We start from the raw sequence: 25,141 nt of genomic DNA, 5'->3' as shown, positions 1-25,141 counted from the left end.
AATGAAGTGGCTTATCATGTGGATATTTATAGCATCCAAGTACTCTAAATGCACGTCGATTCTAAATGTGGAGGAGAAAAACCAGGACCCAGAGAAAAATCCAAACGACCATGGGGAGAACATGCAAACTCCATATATACAGGCGTCAGGGTCACGATCAAACCCATGACCTCGTGTATACCAGGCGAGGCAGTTAACATTTCGCCTTTCTCGAACATCGATATAATTTAGACCAGTCAGTTAGTCATCAATATGAATATATCGTCGACATAGGATAAACAGAGGGCAGCTGCTGCCACCAACATTTGGATACGTGCCAAGCCATACTGTGCTCCCTTAATAGCATTTATGAGCCCCCACTTTGCTACGCTGAGCCCCCCCCCCCCCCGCCATGGCTAAATGCAAAACCCACCTCCCACTTGCAACATTGTTCCCCAGTGCACAATATATATTTAGTCTGATTATGTGACTTGTGAATGTGGCGAGTGGCCGAGAGGTAAAACCGGGGAGCGTGACGGCAGTCCCCAGATTCCTACCCACCGTGGTCACAATCACAGCCCTCATCAGCGCCACGATCATCACAGAGCAGTGGCTCACCTGATTGGAATTCCAAAATTAGCCCAGGGATGATGCGCTCAACTCCTCGCTTATTAATTACAGTCAACAGTTTTCGACTGCAACTCCTAGGAGACGTATATTAAATTAAAGCCGCACGTTACAGCTCCAAAACTACCTGGGCTCGACTTACATTTAAATCAAAAGCCAGTGTCTTTATGCCCAAAGGAGTTCCAGGGTGTGGCCTAAATATACCGAAGCTTAGTTTGCCAAAGGCAATGTTTTTCTTAACTTAATTGCTGTCGGTAATACCTGCAATTTGGATAACAACCAGCACATTGTGAACCACTAAGACCCACATGAAGGCTTGCTAATACCACAATATCAACTCTGCCTGAAACTCACATTGTAATTAGGTAGCTCACGGCTTCAAGAATAACAAGGCGGTATGAGGAATGAAATTGTTGACTGTTCAAGTGCCCAAACCTTCAGGTCTAAATCCTCATGTTAGATGAAAAGCTCTTTATCCACAAGGTAATTTTTTGGCTTAGGTCGCGTAAATATAAATGTGTAGTTTAACCCGCCACCACCCGACACAGCCAATTAGTAAGATTTGTCACGTAAACAAAACATGGCAATTCATTACCAGTTCAGCACACCGGTGTGTTGGAGAGTGAACCCACAGCATTCACAATTCGAGTACGACGTTTCGCTGGTAATTACAACCAGCCTCATCAGGCGAGTTTAACAAAATGCTTATATTTACGCGATATAACCCCCAAAAAAACTCCTTTATTGTGGATATTTTAGCGAAAGCCTACATGTTAAACTAAAAAGCTCTTTGTTTTCCAGCATAAAACGCTTTGACGGCTTTCGTAAACCTTCGGTAATGAAGACGATAAATGCATGCACAGCACTCAACTCATTACCATCCAGTATTGCCACGGATGGCCACGAAACCCATGCTCTTAAAAATGGAAAAGCTGCACTTAATAAGTCATTGTGCACAGCGTATGACCCGTACGGCATTATTTTTCACAACCGACCGGTTGCATGTTTATTAAAAAAAACAAGAACCTTATTTGACACACGAAGAATCTGCACAACATGTTGTTTTTTTCCAAAACAAACAAAGGTTATTCATCACGGAGAGTATGACTTCACATGAGTGCCATTTCAATTACACCGACAACGAAATGAACGCGCGCAAAACAAGTCAAAAACGAACAGAAAATGTAAATACAACAGAAATCAAGTGCTCGCGCGAGCAATGCACGTTTGTAGTAAGCAGGCGCGCGGATTGTCGTGATCGCGAGTTTTGCGCGAGTTGGGTGTGCTACTATCAGGACTATAAACACTTGTGGAAATTAGAAAATTTCGAAATGTTGAAGCGGTAATGTGCTTCTCTCCGTGCGAAACACTTCACCCTATTTTCCACCGGCTCGGCAGACCCTTTTTTAAACGCAACAGACGTAGGCGGAGTGAATTTTGCAATGTCTTGGAAGACAATATCTGCCGACGTGTCCATGGTTCCAAAACCCCAGTTTTGAAGGTTAAATACCACACACTTAATCCCACACATCCAGCGTTTTGGGTGTACCAATCAACAGATATAATCCGAAGCATATTGGCTCATTTGCGTGCAAAAGGAAGAGATTGGGAAATTTCACAACCTCTCAGTGTGGGTGCAGCGGGTGTCCGTTCACTGGCCAAACTCTATAGAAGGTGGCATGACTTCTGCAATCCTCCGGTCCCTCCCAACCCACCACACATCCACTGTCACACCACCCATCACGAGCATCTGATGATCAGTGCTCACAGCTGCATGTCCTCGAGCTCAGCTTTTCGTCCATCGTCTCTTTCAGGGTCACTCAAGAAAATGATTTGCTCTGCGGACGGAGGGTTAAGACAGACAAACGGGGTTACGCTGATGCACGCTGGGTTTTTTTACAGAAATATTTACATCCCTTTTGTCAATCCACTGCTGGATGAGGGCCTCCTCACGCTGCGTTGGGTCACGGGGGGTTATTTGCCCATACATCAACAGGCTGTCGGTCCATTTTTAAAGGCGGCGAGAGCAGAGGTGTTGGCCAGCTCTTTTTGTCAATCCACTGCTGGATGAAGGCCTTCTCATGCCAAGCTGGATAGTGCTTGGATGGTGAGCATAGTTCAGTAAAACAATGTATTTTGATGCACATCCCTGCTGGCCAAAACTTAGCTGCATGGAGATGCCCGAGTGTGAGGAGCACCTGCTGTGATATATAATGCACCTGCTATCATAAATAATGCACCTGCTATGATGCTGGTGGCACTCCTCTTGACGTTGTTCTTGTCTGTGTACTCGCCGTACTCCAGTCGTCCTTCCACATAGACACGAGTCCTGAGCAGATATGAATGAAATACATTAATCCATCCATTTATTCATTCATCCATCCATACATGTACACATTCAACCAGCCTCTCCACACATGACAGTATGTAACCATCCATTGCGCAAGTAAAATATTTAACAGCCTCGCAACGTCAACAACACCCTCGTATAAGTTTGCAAATAAGTCAAACAAGAAACAGCAAATGCAAGACGAGAATAGGGGTGTGCTGTCGTGCATTATGGACATACTACCTTGCAGAAATTAAGAAATGTAAATGAATGCGTGTGCTGATAGCAAGGGCCTATTCAGTATAGCAAGACACAAAACAGGATAGCGGGACAAAAGCATGCTGCCTGGCTGCATTTGCCAAATCCACTTGCCCCAATAAAAACTAAAATATGACTTCAATGAAAATCCTATACAATAAGAAAATAAAACAAAACATTTCTTTTTTTCCCTCAGCCTTTACAAACATCATCAACTGATAAAGTTGGTGTTGCCATCACAACGGACTCTATGATTATTATATTTACTGAGCCATGAATCCATTCTGTGAGCAGCCCAAACATTACTGTTTCTACAATTTGACTCCAATTTAAACACTCACAGATATATTTTCGACTTTCGAAGGGCACGCCTAATACTGAATATCTGCTAAAATGAAACTGCTCAAGTTGAACCCAAGCACTGCTGCCAGAAAAGTCCCTTAATTTCGATGGTCATATCTGTTCAATACAAATTGGGGCTCTTCATGATGCTTAGCCACATAATGATCAAATTAGACCAGTTTGTAATCAGAAAGGGTGACCTGGGATGACCTTTGTATGTTTTTTGATGTGCTGGGGTGTCCCAACCCCCCCAACCCTGATGAGGAAGGACCAAAGACCATTTCGAAAAAAAATTCCATGTAAATTTAGAATTTCCGGACAGCAGTTTGGACTAAATGATTGTAAAACCACCAAGGCACTCTGTCAAGGTTATCAGACTTTTATAAACGTAACTATTTGCATTTCGGCATTCACTCGTAAACACGGAGTTTATAATTGGATCATTTTCATGAAAATGCTGATGTACTCTTCACAGCAGCTGAACTCTTCACACAGATAAGATCAATATGCAAATAAAAAAGTGGGCGGAAAACTCGTTGGCTTAACCCGTGAGCTAATGCTGTGAATTTACAATGCACATCGATGTGAAACTTCCTAAAATGTATTTAAACATTGCAGTTTTGAATAGGAATGTATAGAATCCAAAGGCACTTAAATAGTGCTTTTTTTGTTAAGAACTGTGTGGAGTGGTATTGATCTCCGCTTGTGGCACAGGCTGACCAAAGTGGTGAAGTATGGCCAAACAACTACTACGATCTGCATTTCTCTCATCCAGCGCTGAACTGATGGGCGGTTGCACATATATAGTTTGTATATTCCATAAAGTGAATACCCTGCATATAAACCACGAAACAATCAACTACAAAGAACCCGCTGGGTTCCAGCGGAATCAAACTCCAGCTTCTTTGAAGGGCAACTCACCCCTTCTTGACGTACTGGAATGCAACCTCCCTCAGGCCGGGTTTGAACACGGACACGCGGTGCCAAGTCGTTTTCTGGGTGAGATCTCCTGAGAGGGAAAGACACACACACACGGGGGCGAGACCGCACGTTATCCGCCAATTCACGTAAGTAGACCTACCTTCCTTACCCACGGCTTAATTTCTGACCGAATAATTTTTGGATTTCTGTAGGCTGGAGTCGGCACGTGACTAATAGCCACAGCAATAACGAGATGTATGCTGGATGTGGTGTATTGGGAGCGGAAATATTTATCGGGTTCGCCGACTCGCACACATCCCGGCTGAAATGAAGGTTCGGTTACACGCAACGGTTTTGCGCTGAGCCAGCAAAACAACCCCAGCCACATGTGCCACCTTTACATGTTCTGGCATTACAGCCTTAATATTCTGCTTTCACATCCTGATCACTTTTTACAGACTAAAGTCCACGAAATATCTGAGCACGAGACAAAAATTCGCCGGACTTCACTTCACAACGCTGTCCCATGAAACGATGTTCGCTGCTCCCTTGACAATCCCCAGACCGTTTTGCGCGCCTGTGACGTCACTTTTAAGCAAGGGTCATCAAATGTTGCCAATACCACTCCACAACCTGTCAGCAGAAGATCTGTAATTATCTTACCATAATACAGAACAAAGGGTGCAGGTTAACCTCAAAATGACCCCGTTAAGACTGTGTGAGCTCACAAAGGAGCGTAATAGAGCTAAACAATGGGTTTGACGTAAAACTCCGGGAAACGTAAGGACAACACAGTAACTGGAGCACTCATATGCACTCCCGTAGAGCATGGGTTTTGCCCACGCCTGAACAGGTGGAAGCGTTAGCAACGCACAAACCACTCTAACACTCGCAGTGACGCGCATTCACTTGGTTTCGCTCAAAGAAGATCGAGGCACAGTTACTCGACGTGTGCGACAAAATAACACAAACTACCGTCCGATGAAAGCACCAAGGTTACTGTTGTGAGTACAGTATCACATTTCACGATCACTTTATATCTCAGAAAGTGATTTTGTATGAAACTCAAATACTTGAGCCGCGATACAAAAACTGAATTAAAGGCACATTCTTGCTTTCTGATTTGCTTCAGGAATTCACAATCCATTTAAAAACAGAGCCCCACAGAATTACACATCTTTTTCACGAACACACACCGAGAGAAAAGTGGCATTTGTGATTTGCATCGGTTATTTGTGCTGTATGTCCAAGCACTGGGAGGAAATTATAGTTCTCTACTTACAGATATCCCTTCAGAGATTAGTGATGTATCGATTAAAATTGATTACGATGGCTCACGATTGATACGTGCATTAGAATCAGGAGTTCGAGACATTTTTTATTTGTATAATCATAATCGGCAGCAGCCACGACTTATCCACTACTCGATACAAATCCTCCCCAAGCCTTTGCCATCTCTCACGGTATTGCGATGCATATACATCATAAAAAAAAATTATCTATCAAGGGCTTTCATTGCTCCGTCTGCATGGGGTTATGTTGTCGCGGGCTTGCTTTCACCAAATAAATGGGGTAACAATTGACTTGGAGAATTACAGACCCATCATCTTTATTTAACCATTCTGGTAGCACAACCATTCTTGAATATAATCACAAATAAAATTGTGACAATTCTTCAAGGGGGGTGAATCATTACAGCCCTATAATTAGAATATATTAGAGCAAAAAAAAATACTACCCTAATAGGAGAGAAGCATTGAACATCAAAAGCAATGTGCCAGTAAGTAAATAAACTATTACTCAGTGAGTAAATACATACATTATGCATTTTTAGAACGTTCCCACGTTAAAAACGCAGCCTTGTGCCATGGACCACACCAAGAGTCAACCATGAAACAAAGTTCACACACATCACAAACCAATCACACAAAACATTGTTTAACAGCGGTGCACACCTGTAAATCAGCAGTTTGGCCACAAAGGATGGTGGGTCACATACAGGTGAAATGCAACGTGGCGAGGAGATGAGAGCAGAGCAAGTGTGCAGAGCTTTGAGTGTTAACCTTGTGTGCATGGTGGTTTTTCTGTGGGTACTCTGGTTTCTTCCCACAAAGTAAAACACTCTTCAAAGTGGACTTGGTCAAACATCCCAATGCAGGACCCTCAAAAAAAATTTCTTCAGATTCAGTTAAGATTTCCTGGAGAAATAAAATTACAATACAATTCGATGCATTAGCGTGAGTCTATAAATTGTATTAAAATACATTCTTCCTACGCTCACAATGTCTTAAATGAGGAACCGGTATTATTCCGTAAACATCAGCACTGGGGATACAAATGCAGCCGGGCATGATCCTGGAAATCAAGAAATGTTCCAAAGGCCTGTTAAAAGCTTTATGGAGGATTTTTTGTCTCGTTTTTTGTTGTCGGTATACAAAGATTAATCCATCTATTAAAACATATGGCAATGCTCACGATTGAAGCATCAACAATTGTATAGAAGACTGTCTATTTATGATTTATGCAATTCTGTAGTGGTTAATGTTGTTTTTAGCTATGCTGTGTATTCACTTTGTGACCCAGGTTCTAACTTGATTTTTTTCTAGTTTCAACGATCTCTCACCTGATTTTAAACGTTTTCCTAACAGAAGGTAGGCAGGCAGATAAAAAACAAGACAGTATGAACTAGACATACAATGCAGATAAGACAAACGAGATAAAAACAAATCAATGCTTGCATTGAACTGTTACCGAGAATCACCGCAATTTATAAAATCCCACGGATGGATCAGTCATTGCAAAAGCGTTAAATTTCGGATTATTTTAATCAGCTACAGTCAACTGATTTGACTGCCTTGACTTAGCAGGAATACAGGAGCTCATGTGGAAAATATGAATAGAATAAACATTTCCTTGTGTATTTTCATCCCGTGACAAATGATTTTTATGGCTTCGCGATGAAGCCGCTCATGTCCTTATACTTTCGGAGGCAAAAGCAGTGGAAAAACGAACAGCCCGGAAGATCCCGCATTTGAGGCTTCGTAGCGACTGGAGCATTATTTTAAAAGGGCACATTCATTTTGCTTGGAACAAGTGAAGCGCGTGAATGATCCTCCGAATCATCTTACAAGTAATCCACAGAGCTGGTCATATCCTTGTGCCCACGCTGTCGCCCCATTGGAACTCATCCATCAAGCAAGCACACCCGGACATGCACAGAGTTAGCCTCCCCACTCTCACACATTGTTTTTTTAACCTCACTACATTCATAATTATCACGGTCTCATAATAATAACCATACTACTATTAAACATAATATATGCCTCGAGTTTCCTGGTTGGCTGCTGGCTGGGTTTCTTTGCAACCAAATAATAACTCTAAGAAAAGGTTTTCCCCTTTTTTCTGACAACAAAACAGGTGTTAAAATGTTAAAACACCAAACTGAAACCTTTTACAAGGAATCATGTCTGCATTAACCACAATACTTGTGATCAGAATGCAAAAAACACACTGATAATATATGCATTGTCCTTGAAACTGATTGGTCCACACCAGAGACAGCTTTCTTTTGAGCCTCGTCTCAAACGGTGTTAGACCAGAGGACGCCAAAAGGCATACAGCTCAGAGTTTTTTTTTTGGTTTGGCTGCTGCAGCTCCTTACTATTAAAATTCCTTCCCTTTATTACTGCTAACCCTACTTCCTTCCTTTGTTGCTGCTAAACCTACATAATGCACGGACTTTGAGACCCCCCCCCCACCTCCTACGCATTCCACAAGTAGTGACTAATCCCATATCTGCATTTCCCATAAATATGCAAAATTCATCTGTTGATATGCAAATTCCTTTGTCAAGGCGCCCTTCCTCCTCTAATCCAGCTTAAATATACGCTGCCAAGCTTGGTGGTGTTCATTCAGACGCTGTTTTTCCGACAGACCTGTTCTTCATCTGCGGACGGCTGCTTGCGTTGTGCCGAAACGTCGTAAGAATTGTATTTTATGTTTTATTTTTATTATTTTATTATTTCCCTTCTACGTGACATTACTGAAAGAACCAAGAAGATGAGCTCAAAGAGACTCAATTGAAATTGAGAATAATTCAAATAATTTCAATCTCTGTGATAGCTCTCGGCTCAGCACAGCCTGGAAGTGTATTATTAAGTAATACAAAACACATATTGCAATTCCTTACAGGTGAGTCACATGCTAAGTGGCCGATTACGGATTTATTACATATTTGCATACACCCCCACCTCTGATCTCGAATCCTGATGGGGTTCAACAATGATGACGTCATTTTGCACGATTTAAGACTGGAAGCATCACTATTCTGGCAAATCGCCCGAAGATGCTGGATGTAATTTCCAGCGAAACGTCGTATTACTCAAATTGTAAATGTTGTGGATCCACTCTTCAACACACCGGTGGGCTAAAGTAGTGAACTATTTGTCTTTTGTCAACGTGACACATTTTTACTGATTGGCCGCGTCGGGTGGTGGAGGGTTGCGACACATTTAGAAATAAAACGATCTAACCCAAAAACCTTTTATGAATAATACTGGTCGCGCAAGCCTACATGTTAAAATAACTCTGTTGTTGGTGGCTGTGAGCCGTTGCCACCTGAACGAGCTGGGTAACTGGATAAACAGAATTTTCCAGGTAACAAATAAATATTGGTTTGAAACAGCGGAATAAGTTCAGAAGGCATAATAAGATGGCGTCATCAATGAGGTGGGAGTAATAAATATAGAATTAACACTTCATTTTAATTTTCTCCAACGTTTCACAATGTGCTCCTAATAATGTAATTATTTTGCAAGATTATTAAAATCCTAAAAAATATATAAACTCACAATACGTTTTATCTTACCATTTTATTTCATAAAAAGTGGATCACTTTTAGTGCTTTGAGCACGAGATTGTGAGAAGAGTATGAAAATGACAGCTGTCACTTATTTTCTATTATATATTTACAGCCCTTTTGTCAATATACTGATGAAGGCCTGCCCATATGGTGTCGGTCATAGGGGATATTTGACCATAACTTTGCCACGCCGGTCAGTGTGGGTTGGCGACGGGAAGGCCCAAGTGCAGTTCAGACCTAACTTGCCATCTATGTTATTGGTGGCCGTTAATTTAAACTCAGGTCGCCAGGAAAATAGCATAGAGCACTCAAAACTGCACCACCACTCCTCCCCAATGCCTTTAAAATATATAAAATAGGCTAACAATTCACAAAATGGTCCGTACGCTAGACAATCCATTACCATAAACGTTAGCATGCTATGTATTTTTCCGTGATAAGGCAGTGCAATGACAAAAGAGTGGAGGTTTTTTGTTTCATTTGTACTTTCGCAGGACTTCGCATTATTTGCCAAAAGCGGTGTGTTCACACCCTTCTTAGCTCTAACGTTACACATTTTATTTGACCATTTGAAATCTCTCAAACACTGCTCCCATCATGCACGCTCATGGTCTCTAGCACGACGCAGGAAGGAAGCCATTCCCATGTCAGATTTAAAGGGAATTAATCTACGTTTATTTTCAAACACTGTAATTAAACATGACGCACACAAGCCCAATGTGCACTTTTCGATTTGTATATGTACTTTAAATGCTACCTTATACAAACATAATCGTGATAGAATTCAAGTAAAAAATATATATATTCAAAGAACATCTTAAAATGATCTATATTGACACAAGCGTACTTGATACACATTTACATAGTATTCGCCAATGCAGCAAAAGTTACCACCTGCTCGTGCGGCACAAATATTTGTACTTTTATATGCCACAAAGGCACTATCACAATCATTGTGGAACAGCCAAGCCCTAAAGACAACTCTCTACTAGCAAATTCTTTGTACATAATGCTGAGAACTTGCATTGCTCTTCTATTTTGTGCTGACATTTCAATCGACCCGCAGGCACCACCCCACCTACACCGCCTTTGCCCCCCTACCCCCTCCCATCCCAAGGGTCTACCACCAACCCACCAATGTATTTTCCCCCTCCAATGCACACCTATAAAAACGCACACCCTGCGCTTTGAATTGTAGTGACATTGCGTAAGCCCCAACTTAAAGGTCTGTCCAGTGTAACCTGAAAATCCTGCTTTTAGTCCATGAGCCCAGACCAGATATTTCACTTGTCTCTACCACTTGAGGAGGCATAACTTTAGTGTTTCCAATTTCTTTATGTGGCCAATAACAGTGAATTGTGTGGTAACCATTTGAAATGAGTGGGGTTATAAAGTAATTCACTGTTATTTGCTGTGGTACGGCTAATATTTTGCTTCCTTTCGTGATACCAATTTCTAATTTGGCCCATGGACTCTTTGTGTCAGTTTGCGAACACGTAAAGCTCTGATTTCACAACAAGCATTTGCAGCTCATCCCAGCCATCAACTCCTTGGGGGTCAATGGTTGGTTTAAACATTGCTGCTCCGCGTGTTACGATGAAATATTGTTGTGCATGAATCAGGTCGTGTGCGTGCGGTGGGGTAAAGTGTGGATATTAACATATCTTCTGAGAGATCTGGCAGCAATGGAAGAGGCAAAAAATACCCGAGAGGGAGCTCTCTAGAACTCCCTCGAGTGGAGACCCTTTTGCAATCAAAGGTTTGCGTTTTTTGTAAAACTATAATGTACACAACGGTTTGGATAATTACAATTATGTATCATGGGCCCTCCTCCTTTGCCAGTAACAAAATATGAGAAGAGGTTTTCCCCTTTTTTCTGGCAACAAAACAGGTGTTAAATGTTAAAACACCAAACTGAAACCTTTTACAAGGAATCATGTCTGCATTAACCACAATACTTGTGGTCAGAATGCAAACAAAAAACACTCTCTATGCATTGTCTTTGAAATGGATTGGTCCACAACAGAGACAGCTTTCTTTTGAGCCTAGTCTCAAACGCCAAAAGGCGTACACTCGTATAAAATATCTCCGTGCTCACAAAAGTTACGTCACCCACTGCCTCATGCCACATCACGATTAGTACGGTGGGCTAAGTACAGTGAGAAAGAAGTTTAACATAGATACATATTATTTACATTACTTTCAGTGTTTAATTCAATCCCAATTAAAAAAATCAATTCGGATCAGCCAACATTTCGTATTGATGCCTAATTATGAGATTTTTCTGAATAATCAGAAAGTAGGGAACATATCCGCAGCGCCAGGGATGTAACAATGCATCGATTCACCAAATAATACCGACTGTAAAGCCCACAAAATTGCATCAAATTGCATTTAAAAAAATAGTTTTTCAATTCATGTACGTTGGGCACAACCGGTTCATGTCCCCTGCAGCCACTTGAGGTGCTATAAATTGCCAAAAAAAGTAGCCACTCTTAAATGGAATCGTGACCTCGAATGTAGACAATTCATGAAAGCGCCTGGGTTGGGGGACATATGCATCATTCCACACATAGAAGACGTGCACCGCATATTCAAATATCATGGAGGCGAGTAACATTTGATTACGAGCACGTGACAAGTAAAATAAAGCAGATGTAAAGTAGGCATAGAAAAAGCATGTTTAACTGAAACGTGTACACAGAGACACTGCCGCTGCTATGCTGGGATAACTTTGCAGGTGCGTGTTCATTGTGCATGCGCGTATGTATGTGTATAAGCCTGGGGTACCAGTTTTGCAGTGGCTAGCTCACTACTACAAACCTAGCAACCCGCACTCGATTCCTGCCCACGACAATTAAAAGTGGTTAATATTTGAACCGATCTTGGGCCTCTCCTCGGTCAACTCAGTCTCAAGCGGAGTACCAGGTGTGACGTGTAAACACCAGCACTGGGGAAACAAAGATGGCGCGGCGTTGGCTACCCACCGCCTTCGTGTGTCATGCCGACCTTGATAGGTGCTTGCTAACAGCAACTTCCCCAATAGTTTCTTAAAGGCTATACGAGGGATCTTTGTCTTTGTCTATCCGCTCAGAGAGGACATCAAGCGATGTAGAGGGGAAATCCACATCCGTGTCCTGCTCTTGTACCTCCGCCAAGTGCTTGTTCAGGCAACATACAGCGATAAAAGGGTGCGTAGGGCAGCAGGGTAGGTAGTGAGGTAAAATAAAACCGCAGGGACCACCAACACATTACCTCCTCCCTCTCGCCAGGACACGGATCGCAGCATTCCATTCATGCGTTGTAGGATTTTTGTAAGCTGGCCGCTATCCGGGACACAGCTCGTACCCTTTGTATGAAACTGAGTGTAACTTAGCTTGTTAATGTTAGACCAGTTCATCCTGAGTGGGCACAATATCACAAGATTTTAGAAACTAAACAGGATGGAGCCTGGTCAGTAGGAGTGGATTGATTTGGCTCACCCGGCCATTCAATAAATTGTCGCGATTAATCAATCTGAATTGTTTGACCATACTTCACCATGCTACACAGAGTTGCTCAAGGGTGTGGCTGAGGACTGATCCAGACATCACACACCACTGATGTTAGCCATGGCTGGGAATCGGACTCAGACCACAGGGTCCACGGTGGAATACGTGAACCGCCACGCCACAGCTCCACTGCCACTTTCAATTAAGGTAGATAGATATCGACATTCTTAAGTGAAGGCATTCGTTCACATGTTCGATTACCGTACAAAGGACACTATTAGTTTAATGCAGTGGTTCTTAACCTTTACTGCAGCCTTGCACCCACTTGGTTTTAAATCGTAAAAAATGTTAGGTTAATAAATACATAGGTTTGATGAAACACAGTAGTTGTACTTACGTGCCCATGCTTAATTTGTGTTTCGATGATTTACCTTCTAAAGAAATATGGCATATCTCGCACCCCAAGGAGTGCGTGCAGCCCAGGTTAATAACCACTGTTTTAATTATTTAATCACATCACCCCCACGATTACATTCAAGCTTTTAAACTTATTTTTTTCCAAACGACTTGTAGTTTCTCATTTGTAATAAATACAAATTTTTACAGGTACAAGTTGATGCATGTATCGTAAAATAAAAAAACACCTATTTTAATCTACAAACTGATATATTGTTACATAGCCACAGGACTCGCATCATTCTTACGCACTCCTAAGATGCAAACAAAATTTAACATAAAATACACGCCTGGCAGGCTACTTACAGCTCACAATACAGACATCATATCGATTTACTGTAGAGATTTCACTCGTTCTTAGGAGACTGACAGACAAGCCATTGGTATTCTTGAGGTGACTGGGAGGGTCAGAGGTCATAGAACTGTGCTGGCACGACTGAGGCCCTTATCTGAAACTGGGTTTTTAGCCACCTGTGATCAAACTGGCTTCCCATGTGTAACAACCCTGGTCACCAATGGTACACAAAATGCCCCATATCATAATAAATGTAGTTTTGCACTTAACTTGAAATAAATATCAGTCTGAGAATTGTAATATTGATATAACTGTCAGGTGACAAATACTAGTCACACAGCAGTGATAAAGCACAACCCCACTTTGTAAACGGAAGAAAAAAAAGACCACTGCGATGCACCTCTTCCACAGCCAGTCTCAAGACAAATGGAGGCGCACTGCTCTGTATTATTTCTGAATGTATTCTCACAATTGGGATTCATTTGGTCAGAAAAAAACGGAAAACTTAAAAAATAGTTCCTGTTGAATTAAGGTTGAATTGCTGGAGTGGCCGGTCTTTGAGGTCTACTCGCTAAACAAGTTGGGCTGACGTCCCAACAGCTCCAACATTCGTGTTGCCATTGTTAAACACGCGCCACTGGTAATGAATGAAAATGTCAATGCATAAGGCATTTATTTTTGTCTTCTATGCAGGCGGCACGGTGGTGGGGGAGGTGAATAGGAACGCAAGAACAGGAAACGGTGGCGGCAGGAGACACTGATTCACATCTGGCATATTGCTGGTGCCCAGGTTGTCCGAGCAACAGGATTATAGCCGATTGCGTCAATTTCACCTCACCATCACGGAAAGTCAATTACCGGCGCTCGTACAAGCGCCGTCACTGATCCCAGAAATCCAACCCAGCTGTCCAAGGTGTTCCCTTTACGCGCGACGCGTCCGTTTCTCCGCTGCCACAATTCATGATCTTCCATTGAAGATTAATAGGGACTCTTAAGTTCACCGCTACAAAACCAATTTGATTGGTTTGATGCAGAAGGTTGCTAAACTGATCAGTGCTCAGTGCACCGATGCAGCTCTCCACTCTGGCAAAACAAGGCATTTTGTTTAAATCCTCAGTCAAAATGCCTCTTAAAGGTTAAGTCACTCAACACCTCTGCTGTTTCTCCCATTGTCTGGGATTCCCTTCCCTCTGCCATCTGTGCTGTGGACTCACTGCTCCTGTCCCCATCCAGGCTCAAAACCTTTCTCTTTCACTTTGCATATGAATGACTGTATCCTCCACATTGAGTGCCATCATTTGCACCTTACCTTTCAAAAATATAATCTGTTTTTAGTGATTGCCTGTGATGCACATGTTCCAGTACTTTGTATATACATTTGCATTTAGACATTATATATATCTAAATTGATAATTCAAGAACTTACCAAAGCATAGAGGCTAAATAATCCTGTGACACATTTAGTAGGATCAGGACTGTGCCATTGTCCTAAAAATATTTAAACAATTGGAAATAATCTACAAAATGTAATTTAAAAAAACACATTATTATCAGCCAGATGTCGCTTGCATTAAACCAAAATATAACCGTCTCTACGGGAACCCATCGCTCCCATAAAAAAATTACTTGGCGAGCTCCCACGGACAAATACACTACACTCAATTAAATTTATATTCACAACAGCCACTTAATCCATTGACATCCACCACTGACATGCTGTGCATTTCAGAAGCCCTGTAAGGCTTAATGGATTTGCACACCTCATAATTGTTTTTGACTTTTCCTGGGCAATGGGGAACTTGCTAATGATCTACGATAACTGCCTCCCTATCAGACAACTGCCAGCTCCCCCCACTCCTCTTCCCTGGGTGCACTGACGCACGCATCTCTTGTTTGCAGCTCCACACGCACAATATATCTACGCACGTTCTGGTCGCAACATTAAACCCACAGCTTTTGTCACACAACCCGTGACGTTTACCATTAAATGGCATGTAACTATGCATGGATTAAAGTCATTTTTTTCACTCCCGATACATGCATCAAAACTGTGCGCATGAGAGTTAATTCTTTATGGTTCACGTAGATGATATGCTAATTATATATATTTTTATACATTAAGGATAATGGAACAAGCCAGATGCTGAAGTAAATGAAACAGAACAAACAATACAGGCAGAAAATACGAGCCAGATTACAAACAAGACAGACAACACACAAACGAGTTGACATTACAAACAGGACGGACAATACTAATGTAACACAAAGTATACACTAGAGAGACAGTAAAAACAAGACAGTACCAATGAGATAAAAAAATAAGAAAACATTGAATCGAATCACGAACCCAAACATGACAATTCATATCATTTCTGGCGTAGTAAAAAAATCACCATTACTTTATTTCACATACATGCATGTATATTATATCATCATAACCATGACCTACCCACTGCTGGATGAAGGCCACTCCTAGCTGTCACCACGGTTTTGCGATGCAACAAACCATGAAGAGGTCCTGCCCATGAGCTGATTTCATCATTCATTTCTATTAAACAAGTAGAGAAATATTCTAGCCTGCCAATGTTTTGAGGAAATTAAGAGAGAAATAAATGTCAGCCAGGGTGCCAGCGTGACCGCAGCCGTCACACTTCGGTTGCCAAGGGACGGGGACCCAGAGCGCCGGGCACACAGTATACTCCACGCTGCAGTTCATCACCAGCAGTTACAGCGGCACACTGATTTCTGCGGCAACTGCCCCAGACCCTGCGTGTGCGTCATACCCAGTGATATATTTACTGCATTAAAGATCCGAGTTGAGCATTATTCCCTGAACCCAGTGACATTCCTTACAGGGAAGCCTTCAACGAGATTTCAATCACTTAACAACGAAGATTGAAAGCTTTATCCATTAGCCCTGTCTGTCGGTCTCATCTATCTATCCATAGCAGGAGGGCATAACTCTCATAAAGATGATGCAATATGAACCAAACTTAAGTATAAAGTTCTCCTGCTATTAGGGTATCATATTATTAAAAAAACAGCCATATTGAAAAAATAGGGTGCTCAAAACTCAGGAGACAGAGACCAGAGCAAAAAGAACTACGTGCAAGTATGCAAACACATATTTTTTTCTGATTGATCACTTCCGACAACAAAGGCATATTGGAAACATTTTTGTAATCCATGCATATCTGATTGTTTTCCTTACTTGTCTTAAAGGGCATGAATCCTAAAAGCCGTTGATATTTTCTAAATTCTCAATTTATAAATTTTTCATCCCAGTACAAAGTTTGGTATAAAATGGCTCAGAAGCTATTTATATCTCCGTTGTCACGATATTTGTAACACAAGAATGACAGGTGCCTCCCCACTCTATATTACACATGAACGCAGTCCTCGTACAATGAAGAACGTCCAAAATTATATGGGATTCACAATTCGGTGAGCTGTCAACCAAACACTGACCAAACATGCAAATTGTTTCACTTTTAGAACTATTAACAGTAATCGGTTCGTCTCGTCACTATGTTTATACTGCAGTCTTGGCAGCACTCTGACACAGTGGCACACATGGCTAAATGTTTTTTTTGTCGGAGAGAGAGAAAATTGTTTCCATTGTTATACGAAGTCACTCATTCAGGGAAACAAAATGGATTACATTTAAATTAAGGTTCAATTGTATAATTTAAATCTACCTCCAATTGTATGTGTATACAACATTTCTAAAGTGGTATGACATATAGCGGCCATCTAAAATGTGTGGAGGGAAGTCCCCCTCCACCTCGAACCCTTTAGTTAGGCCTCTGCTCTGGTGCATCACTTTTGTACAATAGTTTTCTTTTGGACAGACCGGCTGACACCACGCAACAATTCTCATGGCCTCTCCCCCCCACTCCAGCAATGTAATGCACTTTGGCAATTAACAATTGAAAAATTTGTATTTTTTTACTGTGCAGTAAACGCTGAAACCTCTCATGGCTACAGGGATAATGCAAACCCATTACATACCAAACACAAAAAAATTAACATCAATTACTTAATTCTTAATTGAATGCATGCATTGTGAGCTTAAAATCGAATGTAATTGATGCTTCATTACATCCCTAATAGGAACATGGAAATGTCGCTACTGGTGACTCACAACCAAAAATAAAGGTAAGTATTTTCCAATCATACGATCCAGCAATGGGGCACTTTACATTTACTCAAATAATTAAATGTCAAATGCAACAACATCCAATCACATCTCAAGACTTAGAATTTTCACCTGCAACAAACATGTATTATTTTTGTAATCTGGATTCACCGTTTACGCTACAGCTAAATCGTAAAGAATTTGTATTCTGATCTCTCACAACCAATACATTGCTCCTAACAGAAAACCGATGCTGTTTCGGCCTTCGAGGTCTCTGGGTTGAGTCAACAATGGTATCCTCAATGTTGTGGTACTTTGTTCTGACAGCTCAGGTACTTGGAAACAAACGCTAGAGGTTTAAGAACCGAACACATTTTTTGAGTGGCGTTTTTTTTGCCGCTCCCTAACAACTCACAAAAGCCCCAGAAAAAATGTGGGCACTCAGGAAGGACTGACCTACCTCTCTAGGTGACCTTTTCTGCTGAGCTAACCTCACTTGTCTCCATACAAAGGCAAAGGTCAATTTTGTTGATGAACGCGACCGACGGTAATGGAGTGGTGACACGAAATTACCCTAACTTGTAATCAAGGGCCATTTACTGCATCATCATATTAATCTATATGTGTGGGAGAATGATTTAACCCTCTGTCATTGATTATATGAACTGTTGTGATTCAGAATTAAAAATAAATACCACTCATTTCCCTCTGCTATTCCCATAGTCTGAAAATCCCTTTTCCCAACGATTTACACTGTTGACTCTTTGCCCCTGTTTAAGTTGACTCCAGAATTTCCTTTTTTTCCTCCTGATTGTCTCACAATGTGAAATAAATATATCAAATGTTTTGTACAGGGTGTTGAGATGTGGTCACAGTCGACGTAATATAAATATTAATTGCACTGTTATGATTCCGGGTAAAGATTGAATCAATAACTGATCATTCCTTGTCTAATTTTTATGAGGTCTTGTTTTTTTTCCGCATTATTTATGGATCATTTGTACATTTCAGTTTGCTCCATTAGCCAAAAATACCAGTACCCTCAAAGCGTAGGGAGACCATCCTCCAGTAGTGGAATGACAAAAGGGCTGTAGATGTACACAACTCAATAAAGTCACCTGTATCAGTGTTGCTCGCCACTTCCTGGCCCTTCCACACCTCGTTGGTTGCCATGGAGAAGATGGTAACGGGGAAACGGCCTTCGGCTTGACGCACCATCGAGTCCTGGCCCACGCGGCCCAGCAGCTGCACTCGATTCAGGGCTAAAGTCGACATCATAAGCAGCGTCAGAGAGAGGGGGGGGGGAAGAATAAGGGCAAGAACCGTTAGTCGGTCATCTTGTAATTATGACTCAAGCAAAGAACATTTGGGTGGGCGAGTGGCTCAGTGGAGGGGTGAAGCAGTGGCACAGCGGTTTGTGAACTGCGTAATGCACCCGGGCAAACCGAGCTCGATGCCCAGCCATGGTTAGTAGGTGGCAAATCATATCTGACATGATCCTGGGAACCCCCATGCTCCCCTTCACCAACCCACACTGACCATTATGGTAGAGTATGCTTAAATAACCCGTATGACCAATGACCAACACAGCATTAGGGCTTCATCCAAGAGTGGATTGACAGAGGGCTGTACATGATGATTATAATTCTGAGAGCAGTCTGTTTCCAATGCAAAAGCAGACACAGCAACAGTAGAACAATGCTTGCGATATAATGAAACGCCAATAACAACCATTAGATTGTTTTGCAATCTTACAGTGGAACATTCTAACACAAACAAATAATGTAAGTTATAAACTAGGTAAGGCGAAAGGCAGCGACTGAAATAATTTGCATTCAGAACATAACCAAACAGCACGATAGTGTAAGCATTCATCAAACTGCTGAAAACATGAATAATACTGCCTGAAAAATCTTGGGTTCAAATCTGAGTTGCAGCTGCCTATAATAAAAATCAGGCTGGCGGTCCAATGCTTGTCACCAATCACTGCACAAAAAAATCCCGTTATGTGAAATGTAGTGTTAAAAATAACTTTGCATCTTCTAATAACGAAGACTAAAACATTTTGATGTGATTATCACGTGACAAACACCTCTAGCGAATGGCACACAAGAGGTGCACCACCTCGTGTGAATTGTAGGGGACTCAAAGGAACCCAGAATCCGTTCTGCAACATCATATTCCCAAGGCCATTCTGTAGCCTGGGATGACAATTTGCAACGAGTATGGATAACATGGCATAGTTGAGTAACCTCAGAAGTAGGATATTGCCTTGCTTTCTGCGACTTCTCTGAATGCAAACGACTTTGTTATTGACATGGCAACGAGAACACAACTGGAATATAATTTTTTAAAAAATCAAATACCATGATTAAACATATAAGCAGTGTAATATCATGAAGCTTTGCACACACGCGTAATGGCTTATCGCGCCATCGTTCACGGGCTCCCGCCAAGCTCAACCTGCTGTTACTAATGTGCAGGCGGGCACACCATCTTCCGTTTCGTGTGAATTATAAATACCAGATGGCATTCATAAAGGGAGGCTGCCGTGCAATAAGAGTCGAAACAAAATTACGGGCATTACCTGTAATTACTAAATTACAAGATTCTACCACGCCACATGGAATGCTCAATGGAAACAGGCGACCCTTTTCTGAGATGACCTCCTCTGAGAATAAATGACTGGCCCTCAGCAATGATGTGTAATATAATGATTGAGGTTTAGATTTATCGATGTGCATGGTTATCGAATACAAAGAAAGTAGGCGTGCACGATTCAACTCCCCCCCGCCCGTCCCAAATTTGGTTTGATTACGATTCTATTCAAGAATTGATTGAATTTCTCTTTTCATTTGTTTTGTATTCTCAAATTTATCTGGTTTACAGTTTTGTTTTCATTACGTGGCTTATATATATAAAAAGAGCATTATGTTTAACGAAACAATGTATGGACATTGGCATATAATTTCACAATGTCGCTAGCAATGTACGAACATTAAGCTCATTTTTTTAATTGCACCACTTTGTCTATAATAATTACATGGACAAACCACATAAAATTGTCTACCCATTGACGCAAACTCAATTAAAGGTGTTCACTAAGGTGACAATAGACAAAGACTTGCTATTGTGTAGTGCTTGAAGCATGACTCATTACACCACAAGTGTGCACAGATTTCACATGGCCACAGCAAATAAAACCACTATTGTGTACCGCTAGCATACCATAATTGTAGAAGACACACTTGTTGTTTTTTCACACATTATATTCCAATTGTGCTTTGAGTGTCATGTCACGAGACGAATACATGTCCATTGTGAACTTTTCTAGCTAGAAGTGCTCCACCGCGTCAGACAACAGCCTTGGATGATGGCGCGACAAAACTACTTCAGACGTCACAGATCCTTTTTAGTCACACGAGGACCCCACCATGTATATACATTTCAAATATTTTCTAGGCATCCAATAAAACTAAATATGCTCAAATGTATTTAAATATTTGATGGTTGTCGAATTTAGTTTGGATTTTTAAGTCATTGGTAAAAGCTGGCTCCATTTGAGAACCCAGTTTGACCATGGGTGGCTGAAATCCAGTTTTAAACACACATTCTCAAAGGCCCTGGCTTAGTATCTCTAGCTCCTGTACCACCCGGCCACTTCTTAGTTTCAGACGTGAGATTATACAAGTAAAGACAGTTTTACAAATTCAAGGGGCACTTAGCACGTTTGTGTGAAATTTCAATTGGAAGGTGTTTTGGGGCAAAAGTCCGAATACATTGAACTCAACTGGACAATTTATTTTCACACATGCCTTATATTCGTTGGTCACATAGCCAAAACTCACTTAGATGGCAAAGTTGTGTCAAGATGTGGTATTTTTTTTTACCAAACCACATCCAAGGGCCCAAGCGGAGAGGTACTAAGCCTCACACTGAATGCCAATAAAAAGTGGGTAATAATTCAACCCCACCCTAGCGATGCCATGAATTTTTGCAATTCACAGCAGGGTAAGTATTGGATGGTCAAACAACCCAAAACCGGAACTGACATTAGCACAGGAAGTGCTTCATCCAGTATTGGATTGCTAACTGAACATTCTTATTACTCTATTATTGTAGTCATCTAATTATTCATAAAGCTAGCAATAATTGGAGTCATGATTCAAAGAAAGAATCGATTATTGCCTTGTTTTTGTCTCATTTGACTGTGCCTTGTTGATTTCTGTTGTTTGTATAGTTTGTTCACTCAATTTGTGAATGTAACATTCACATATCACTAGCCTATGATTTGTGTAATTTGTGAATAGATTTTTACACGCAAGATTCAACAGATTTATCGTAAGCTTCGATGTCAATTACCAAAAACCAGAGGTGGGACAAAGTCATTGTTATGCAAGTCCAAGTCGAGTCTCAAGTCATCAAATTCATGACTCGAGTCTGACTCGAGTCCAAGTCACATGACTCGAGTCCACACCTCTGCCAAAAACCATGCATTGTGTACCCCTAGTTTTTAGTTGTCTGGTGTAAAAACACTGCCACCTTATGGAAGTCAGATAACATTGCACAAAATGACAACCATTACACTCAGCTGTAGACAATTTCTTCGAATGTGAGCAGCGGGGAAGTGGGAACCCAGGGTAAGGGAGAAATAGCACCAGGCTAGGGGAGCTACTTTACCCGGCTGACCGAGTTGGATGAACCGTCGGTCAGCGCTGTGGAAAGAGCCCGTTAGCCTGGAAGGCGTAGGGATTTCCCAGTACCCTTTTCCCTGGGGAGAATTAGCTTAGCCAGTAACTTGTGTTAGCCCTTTCAAAATACATCCGAGGTTTAACTAACATATCTCAAGTGACCTAGGAATCGGGAAAATTAACTAGGTGGCAAAATTAAATTAGCCGAGGTAGAAAATGGATTGATCAGGAGAGCCACCAGCAATGACAGTGCTTCTAATAAGTACAAGAAATAACTCAAGTTTATTTGAATAACTTACTGAATTATTGGTAAAGGCCAGTACTGCCGTCATGTGCTGCGATTCTTGATATTTTTTACAGCAGTGTCACGATTACAACTGTCTGAGCTTGGATGGAATATAATGAGTGAATTAAACGTAAAGTTTGTATAATCGTGAAACCTGTTCATGAGGAGAACGTTGTTTGACAAGATGCATACATATGTATCTGTCCTACTGATTTTTCAAGCAATTCCTATTTGAATAAACAGCAGATATTTGCATCAAACATTTAATTGTAAACTCTATAAATAGCTCTCTCCCCCAAAGAAAGCTGAATTTGATAATTAAAAGCAGTGCAACAATGTGGCAAAATAAATTTTTAATAAGTGCACATTGCCATGCATGAGAAACTTGTGGACCCAAAATTGTTTTAAAGAGCTGAAAATTATGCAGAGAAGCGTGGAGAGATGATGCATGCTTAGAATTACAACCCAGACACAAAAATAACTCATGGATCAGGGGAAAAAAGCACATTCGAGACGTTGACTGTAAAGAAAAGTGGGTTTTGATGGGATACAAAGGCCGGTGGATGAGACTGAATATGGAATGGCAGCCAAAGAAGTAGGACGCCTAATAAGACTACAGCAGAGATGGTGTGACGAGATCAGCTGAAGTGCAGCAGATGGATGTTGGCATCACAAACTGAGAGATGCTCATAGTACGGAGAGAGGCTGTCATCCAGCAGTGGCTCGACCATGGCTGATGATAGCCATGGCCACAAAGCGAACTTTGTGAGGTTCATAGTGCAGCGCGAGAACTACATTGCACCACTCACTGAATACATTACTCACATTTCTCCAGTTTTAACGCGGCAGCATCTCCAGCCTCACTCGTCATCAGCCCACGAGCAAGCTGCAATATAAAAACAACTTCTCTTGATGAGCGGCAGGTAACCTGGAGCCGCATTGTACACACTCACATTGAACATTTTTCTTTAAAACAAATTTTTTAACAATTTGGAAGATAGGTGCACATTTGTGAAAAGGTCTTCGACAGAAATTGCCTACTCCTCACTATATATCTGGCGAAAAATTGCCATGCCTATTATAATATTCATGCGTATCATAATATTCACAAATCTGGCTGTCGCCTGATGATTCTAGTTGTAATTACTGGCAAAACGTCGTACTCTAATTGTAAATATTGTGGGTTTACTCTCCAACACACCGGTGTGCTGTACGAGTAACCACGTGACAAACCTTACTAATTGGCTGTGTTTGGTGGTGGTGGGTTTAACGACACATTTATATGTACGCGATCTAACCCAAAAAAACACCTTATGTATATTGGTCGCGAAAGCCTCCGTGTTGAACTGATAATATTCAGATGTTACTGTGGTGGATTATCGACAATATATTAAGACAAAATAGCAATAGAATGACCAGTAAAACAACCTTGAAAAGCGGTCTTCTGAACATCGTTCCACGATTTCTGCAGATAAAAACACACACACAATGCTTGCTGTTAAACGATTGTAATGACTTTGCAGATTCCTATGAGAGTAATAATTTAAAATCTTGCCAATCAACTTCTGAACGCCTCTCTCCACGCTGTCATGCCATAGGGGGGTTGCTTGGAGTTACCCAGCACCAGTTCAGCTCTAACTCGCCACTGATGTTAGCCGTGGCTGCAAATCGAACTAGGATAGGCATGCCGATAGCGCAGTGCGCGAATCACTGTGCCACCGCTCCCCAGGAACACATATGCCTGGTCAACCTATATCTGTAAATAAGTCACACTTCACAAAGATTATAACACAAATAGCTCATGACACATGCAACGATTCGCGCTCGTCAACCCATACAGCCACTAGAGGTCGCTATATCCATAGCAATGATTAAACATCGATTACGCATAACGTATTCAAATACAGTACTGTATATAAACGTTGATTCTTACGCGAGTGGACGAATACATATATCGTGATCTTTAAATAAACAAATATGTGAAATGATTAATATCGATCCCCGAGTGATTCATTATCGTGACGTATGCCCAAATGCTAAAAAGTTGATCCTCGGACGAAAAATTCGGTCCCAACCACAACGCCACTGCAACAAACGCAACACTTTAACAAACATCTGATATCAACGAGGAAACGGTGTTGCATTACCTGCATTCAAATCCCAAAGTAATAAACTTTAAAACAAATCAAATGCATCCCCACGTGGAAGTTTGCGGCTCGCCACGCATTGCACACACCCATCCCAGCCTTGCACACTCAACAAATCACTCGTCATCGAACCGTTCGCACGAGTTTAAACAACAACAGCAGCAGCAAGCGATGATGATGATGATGTTTATAATGATGCGATTGTACAAATACTGTGACGCCAACGTGTGTGAAAGTTAACAACCTTGGAGGAGATTGCGCGGGAAGACGCCGGAAGTGACGCAGCGGAGCCCCGGAAGTGACGCAGCGGAGCCCCGGAA

At 41.5% G+C, this 25,141-nt stretch overlaps 1 protein-coding gene across 2 annotated transcripts; it reads right to left on the bottom strand.

Moving 5' to 3' along the window:
- Positions 1 to 1,582: 1,582 nt before the first annotated feature.
- SSBP1 (single stranded DNA binding protein 1) lies at positions 1,583 to 25,135 on the bottom strand. Of its 2 annotated transcripts, none has more exons than XM_061564295.1 (7): positions 25,066 to 25,135; positions 24,103 to 24,139; positions 23,500 to 23,560; positions 18,816 to 18,959; positions 4,457 to 4,544; positions 2,847 to 2,935; positions 1,583 to 2,444 (listed from the first exon to the last, which is right to left on the bottom strand). In XM_061564295.1, exons 2-7 carry the CDS (start codon positions 24,124 to 24,126, stop codon positions 2,371 to 2,373), a joined length of 480 nt encoding a protein of 159 aa, XP_061420279.1. In that variant the 5' UTR covers positions 24,127 to 24,139; positions 25,066 to 25,135; the 3' UTR covers positions 1,583 to 2,370. The 2 variants fall into 2 exon arrangements, with proteins under 2 accessions (XP_061420279.1, XP_061420280.1); XM_061564296.1 differs by lacking the exon at positions 25,066 to 25,135 and adding an exon at positions 24,822 to 25,021.
- Positions 25,136 to 25,141: the final 6 nt, after the last annotated feature.

The sequence above is a fragment of the Lethenteron reissneri genome, chromosome 33 (genome assembly GCF_015708825.2).
Source record: "Lethenteron reissneri isolate LAM-NWPU_2019-01 chromosome 33, ASM1570882v1, whole genome shotgun sequence".
Lineage (NCBI taxonomy): Eukaryota > Metazoa > Chordata > Hyperoartia > Petromyzontiformes > Petromyzontidae > Lethenteron > Lethenteron reissneri.
Note: the sequence above shows the minus strand (reverse complement) of the source record. Positions and strands in the feature narration are given on the sequence as shown.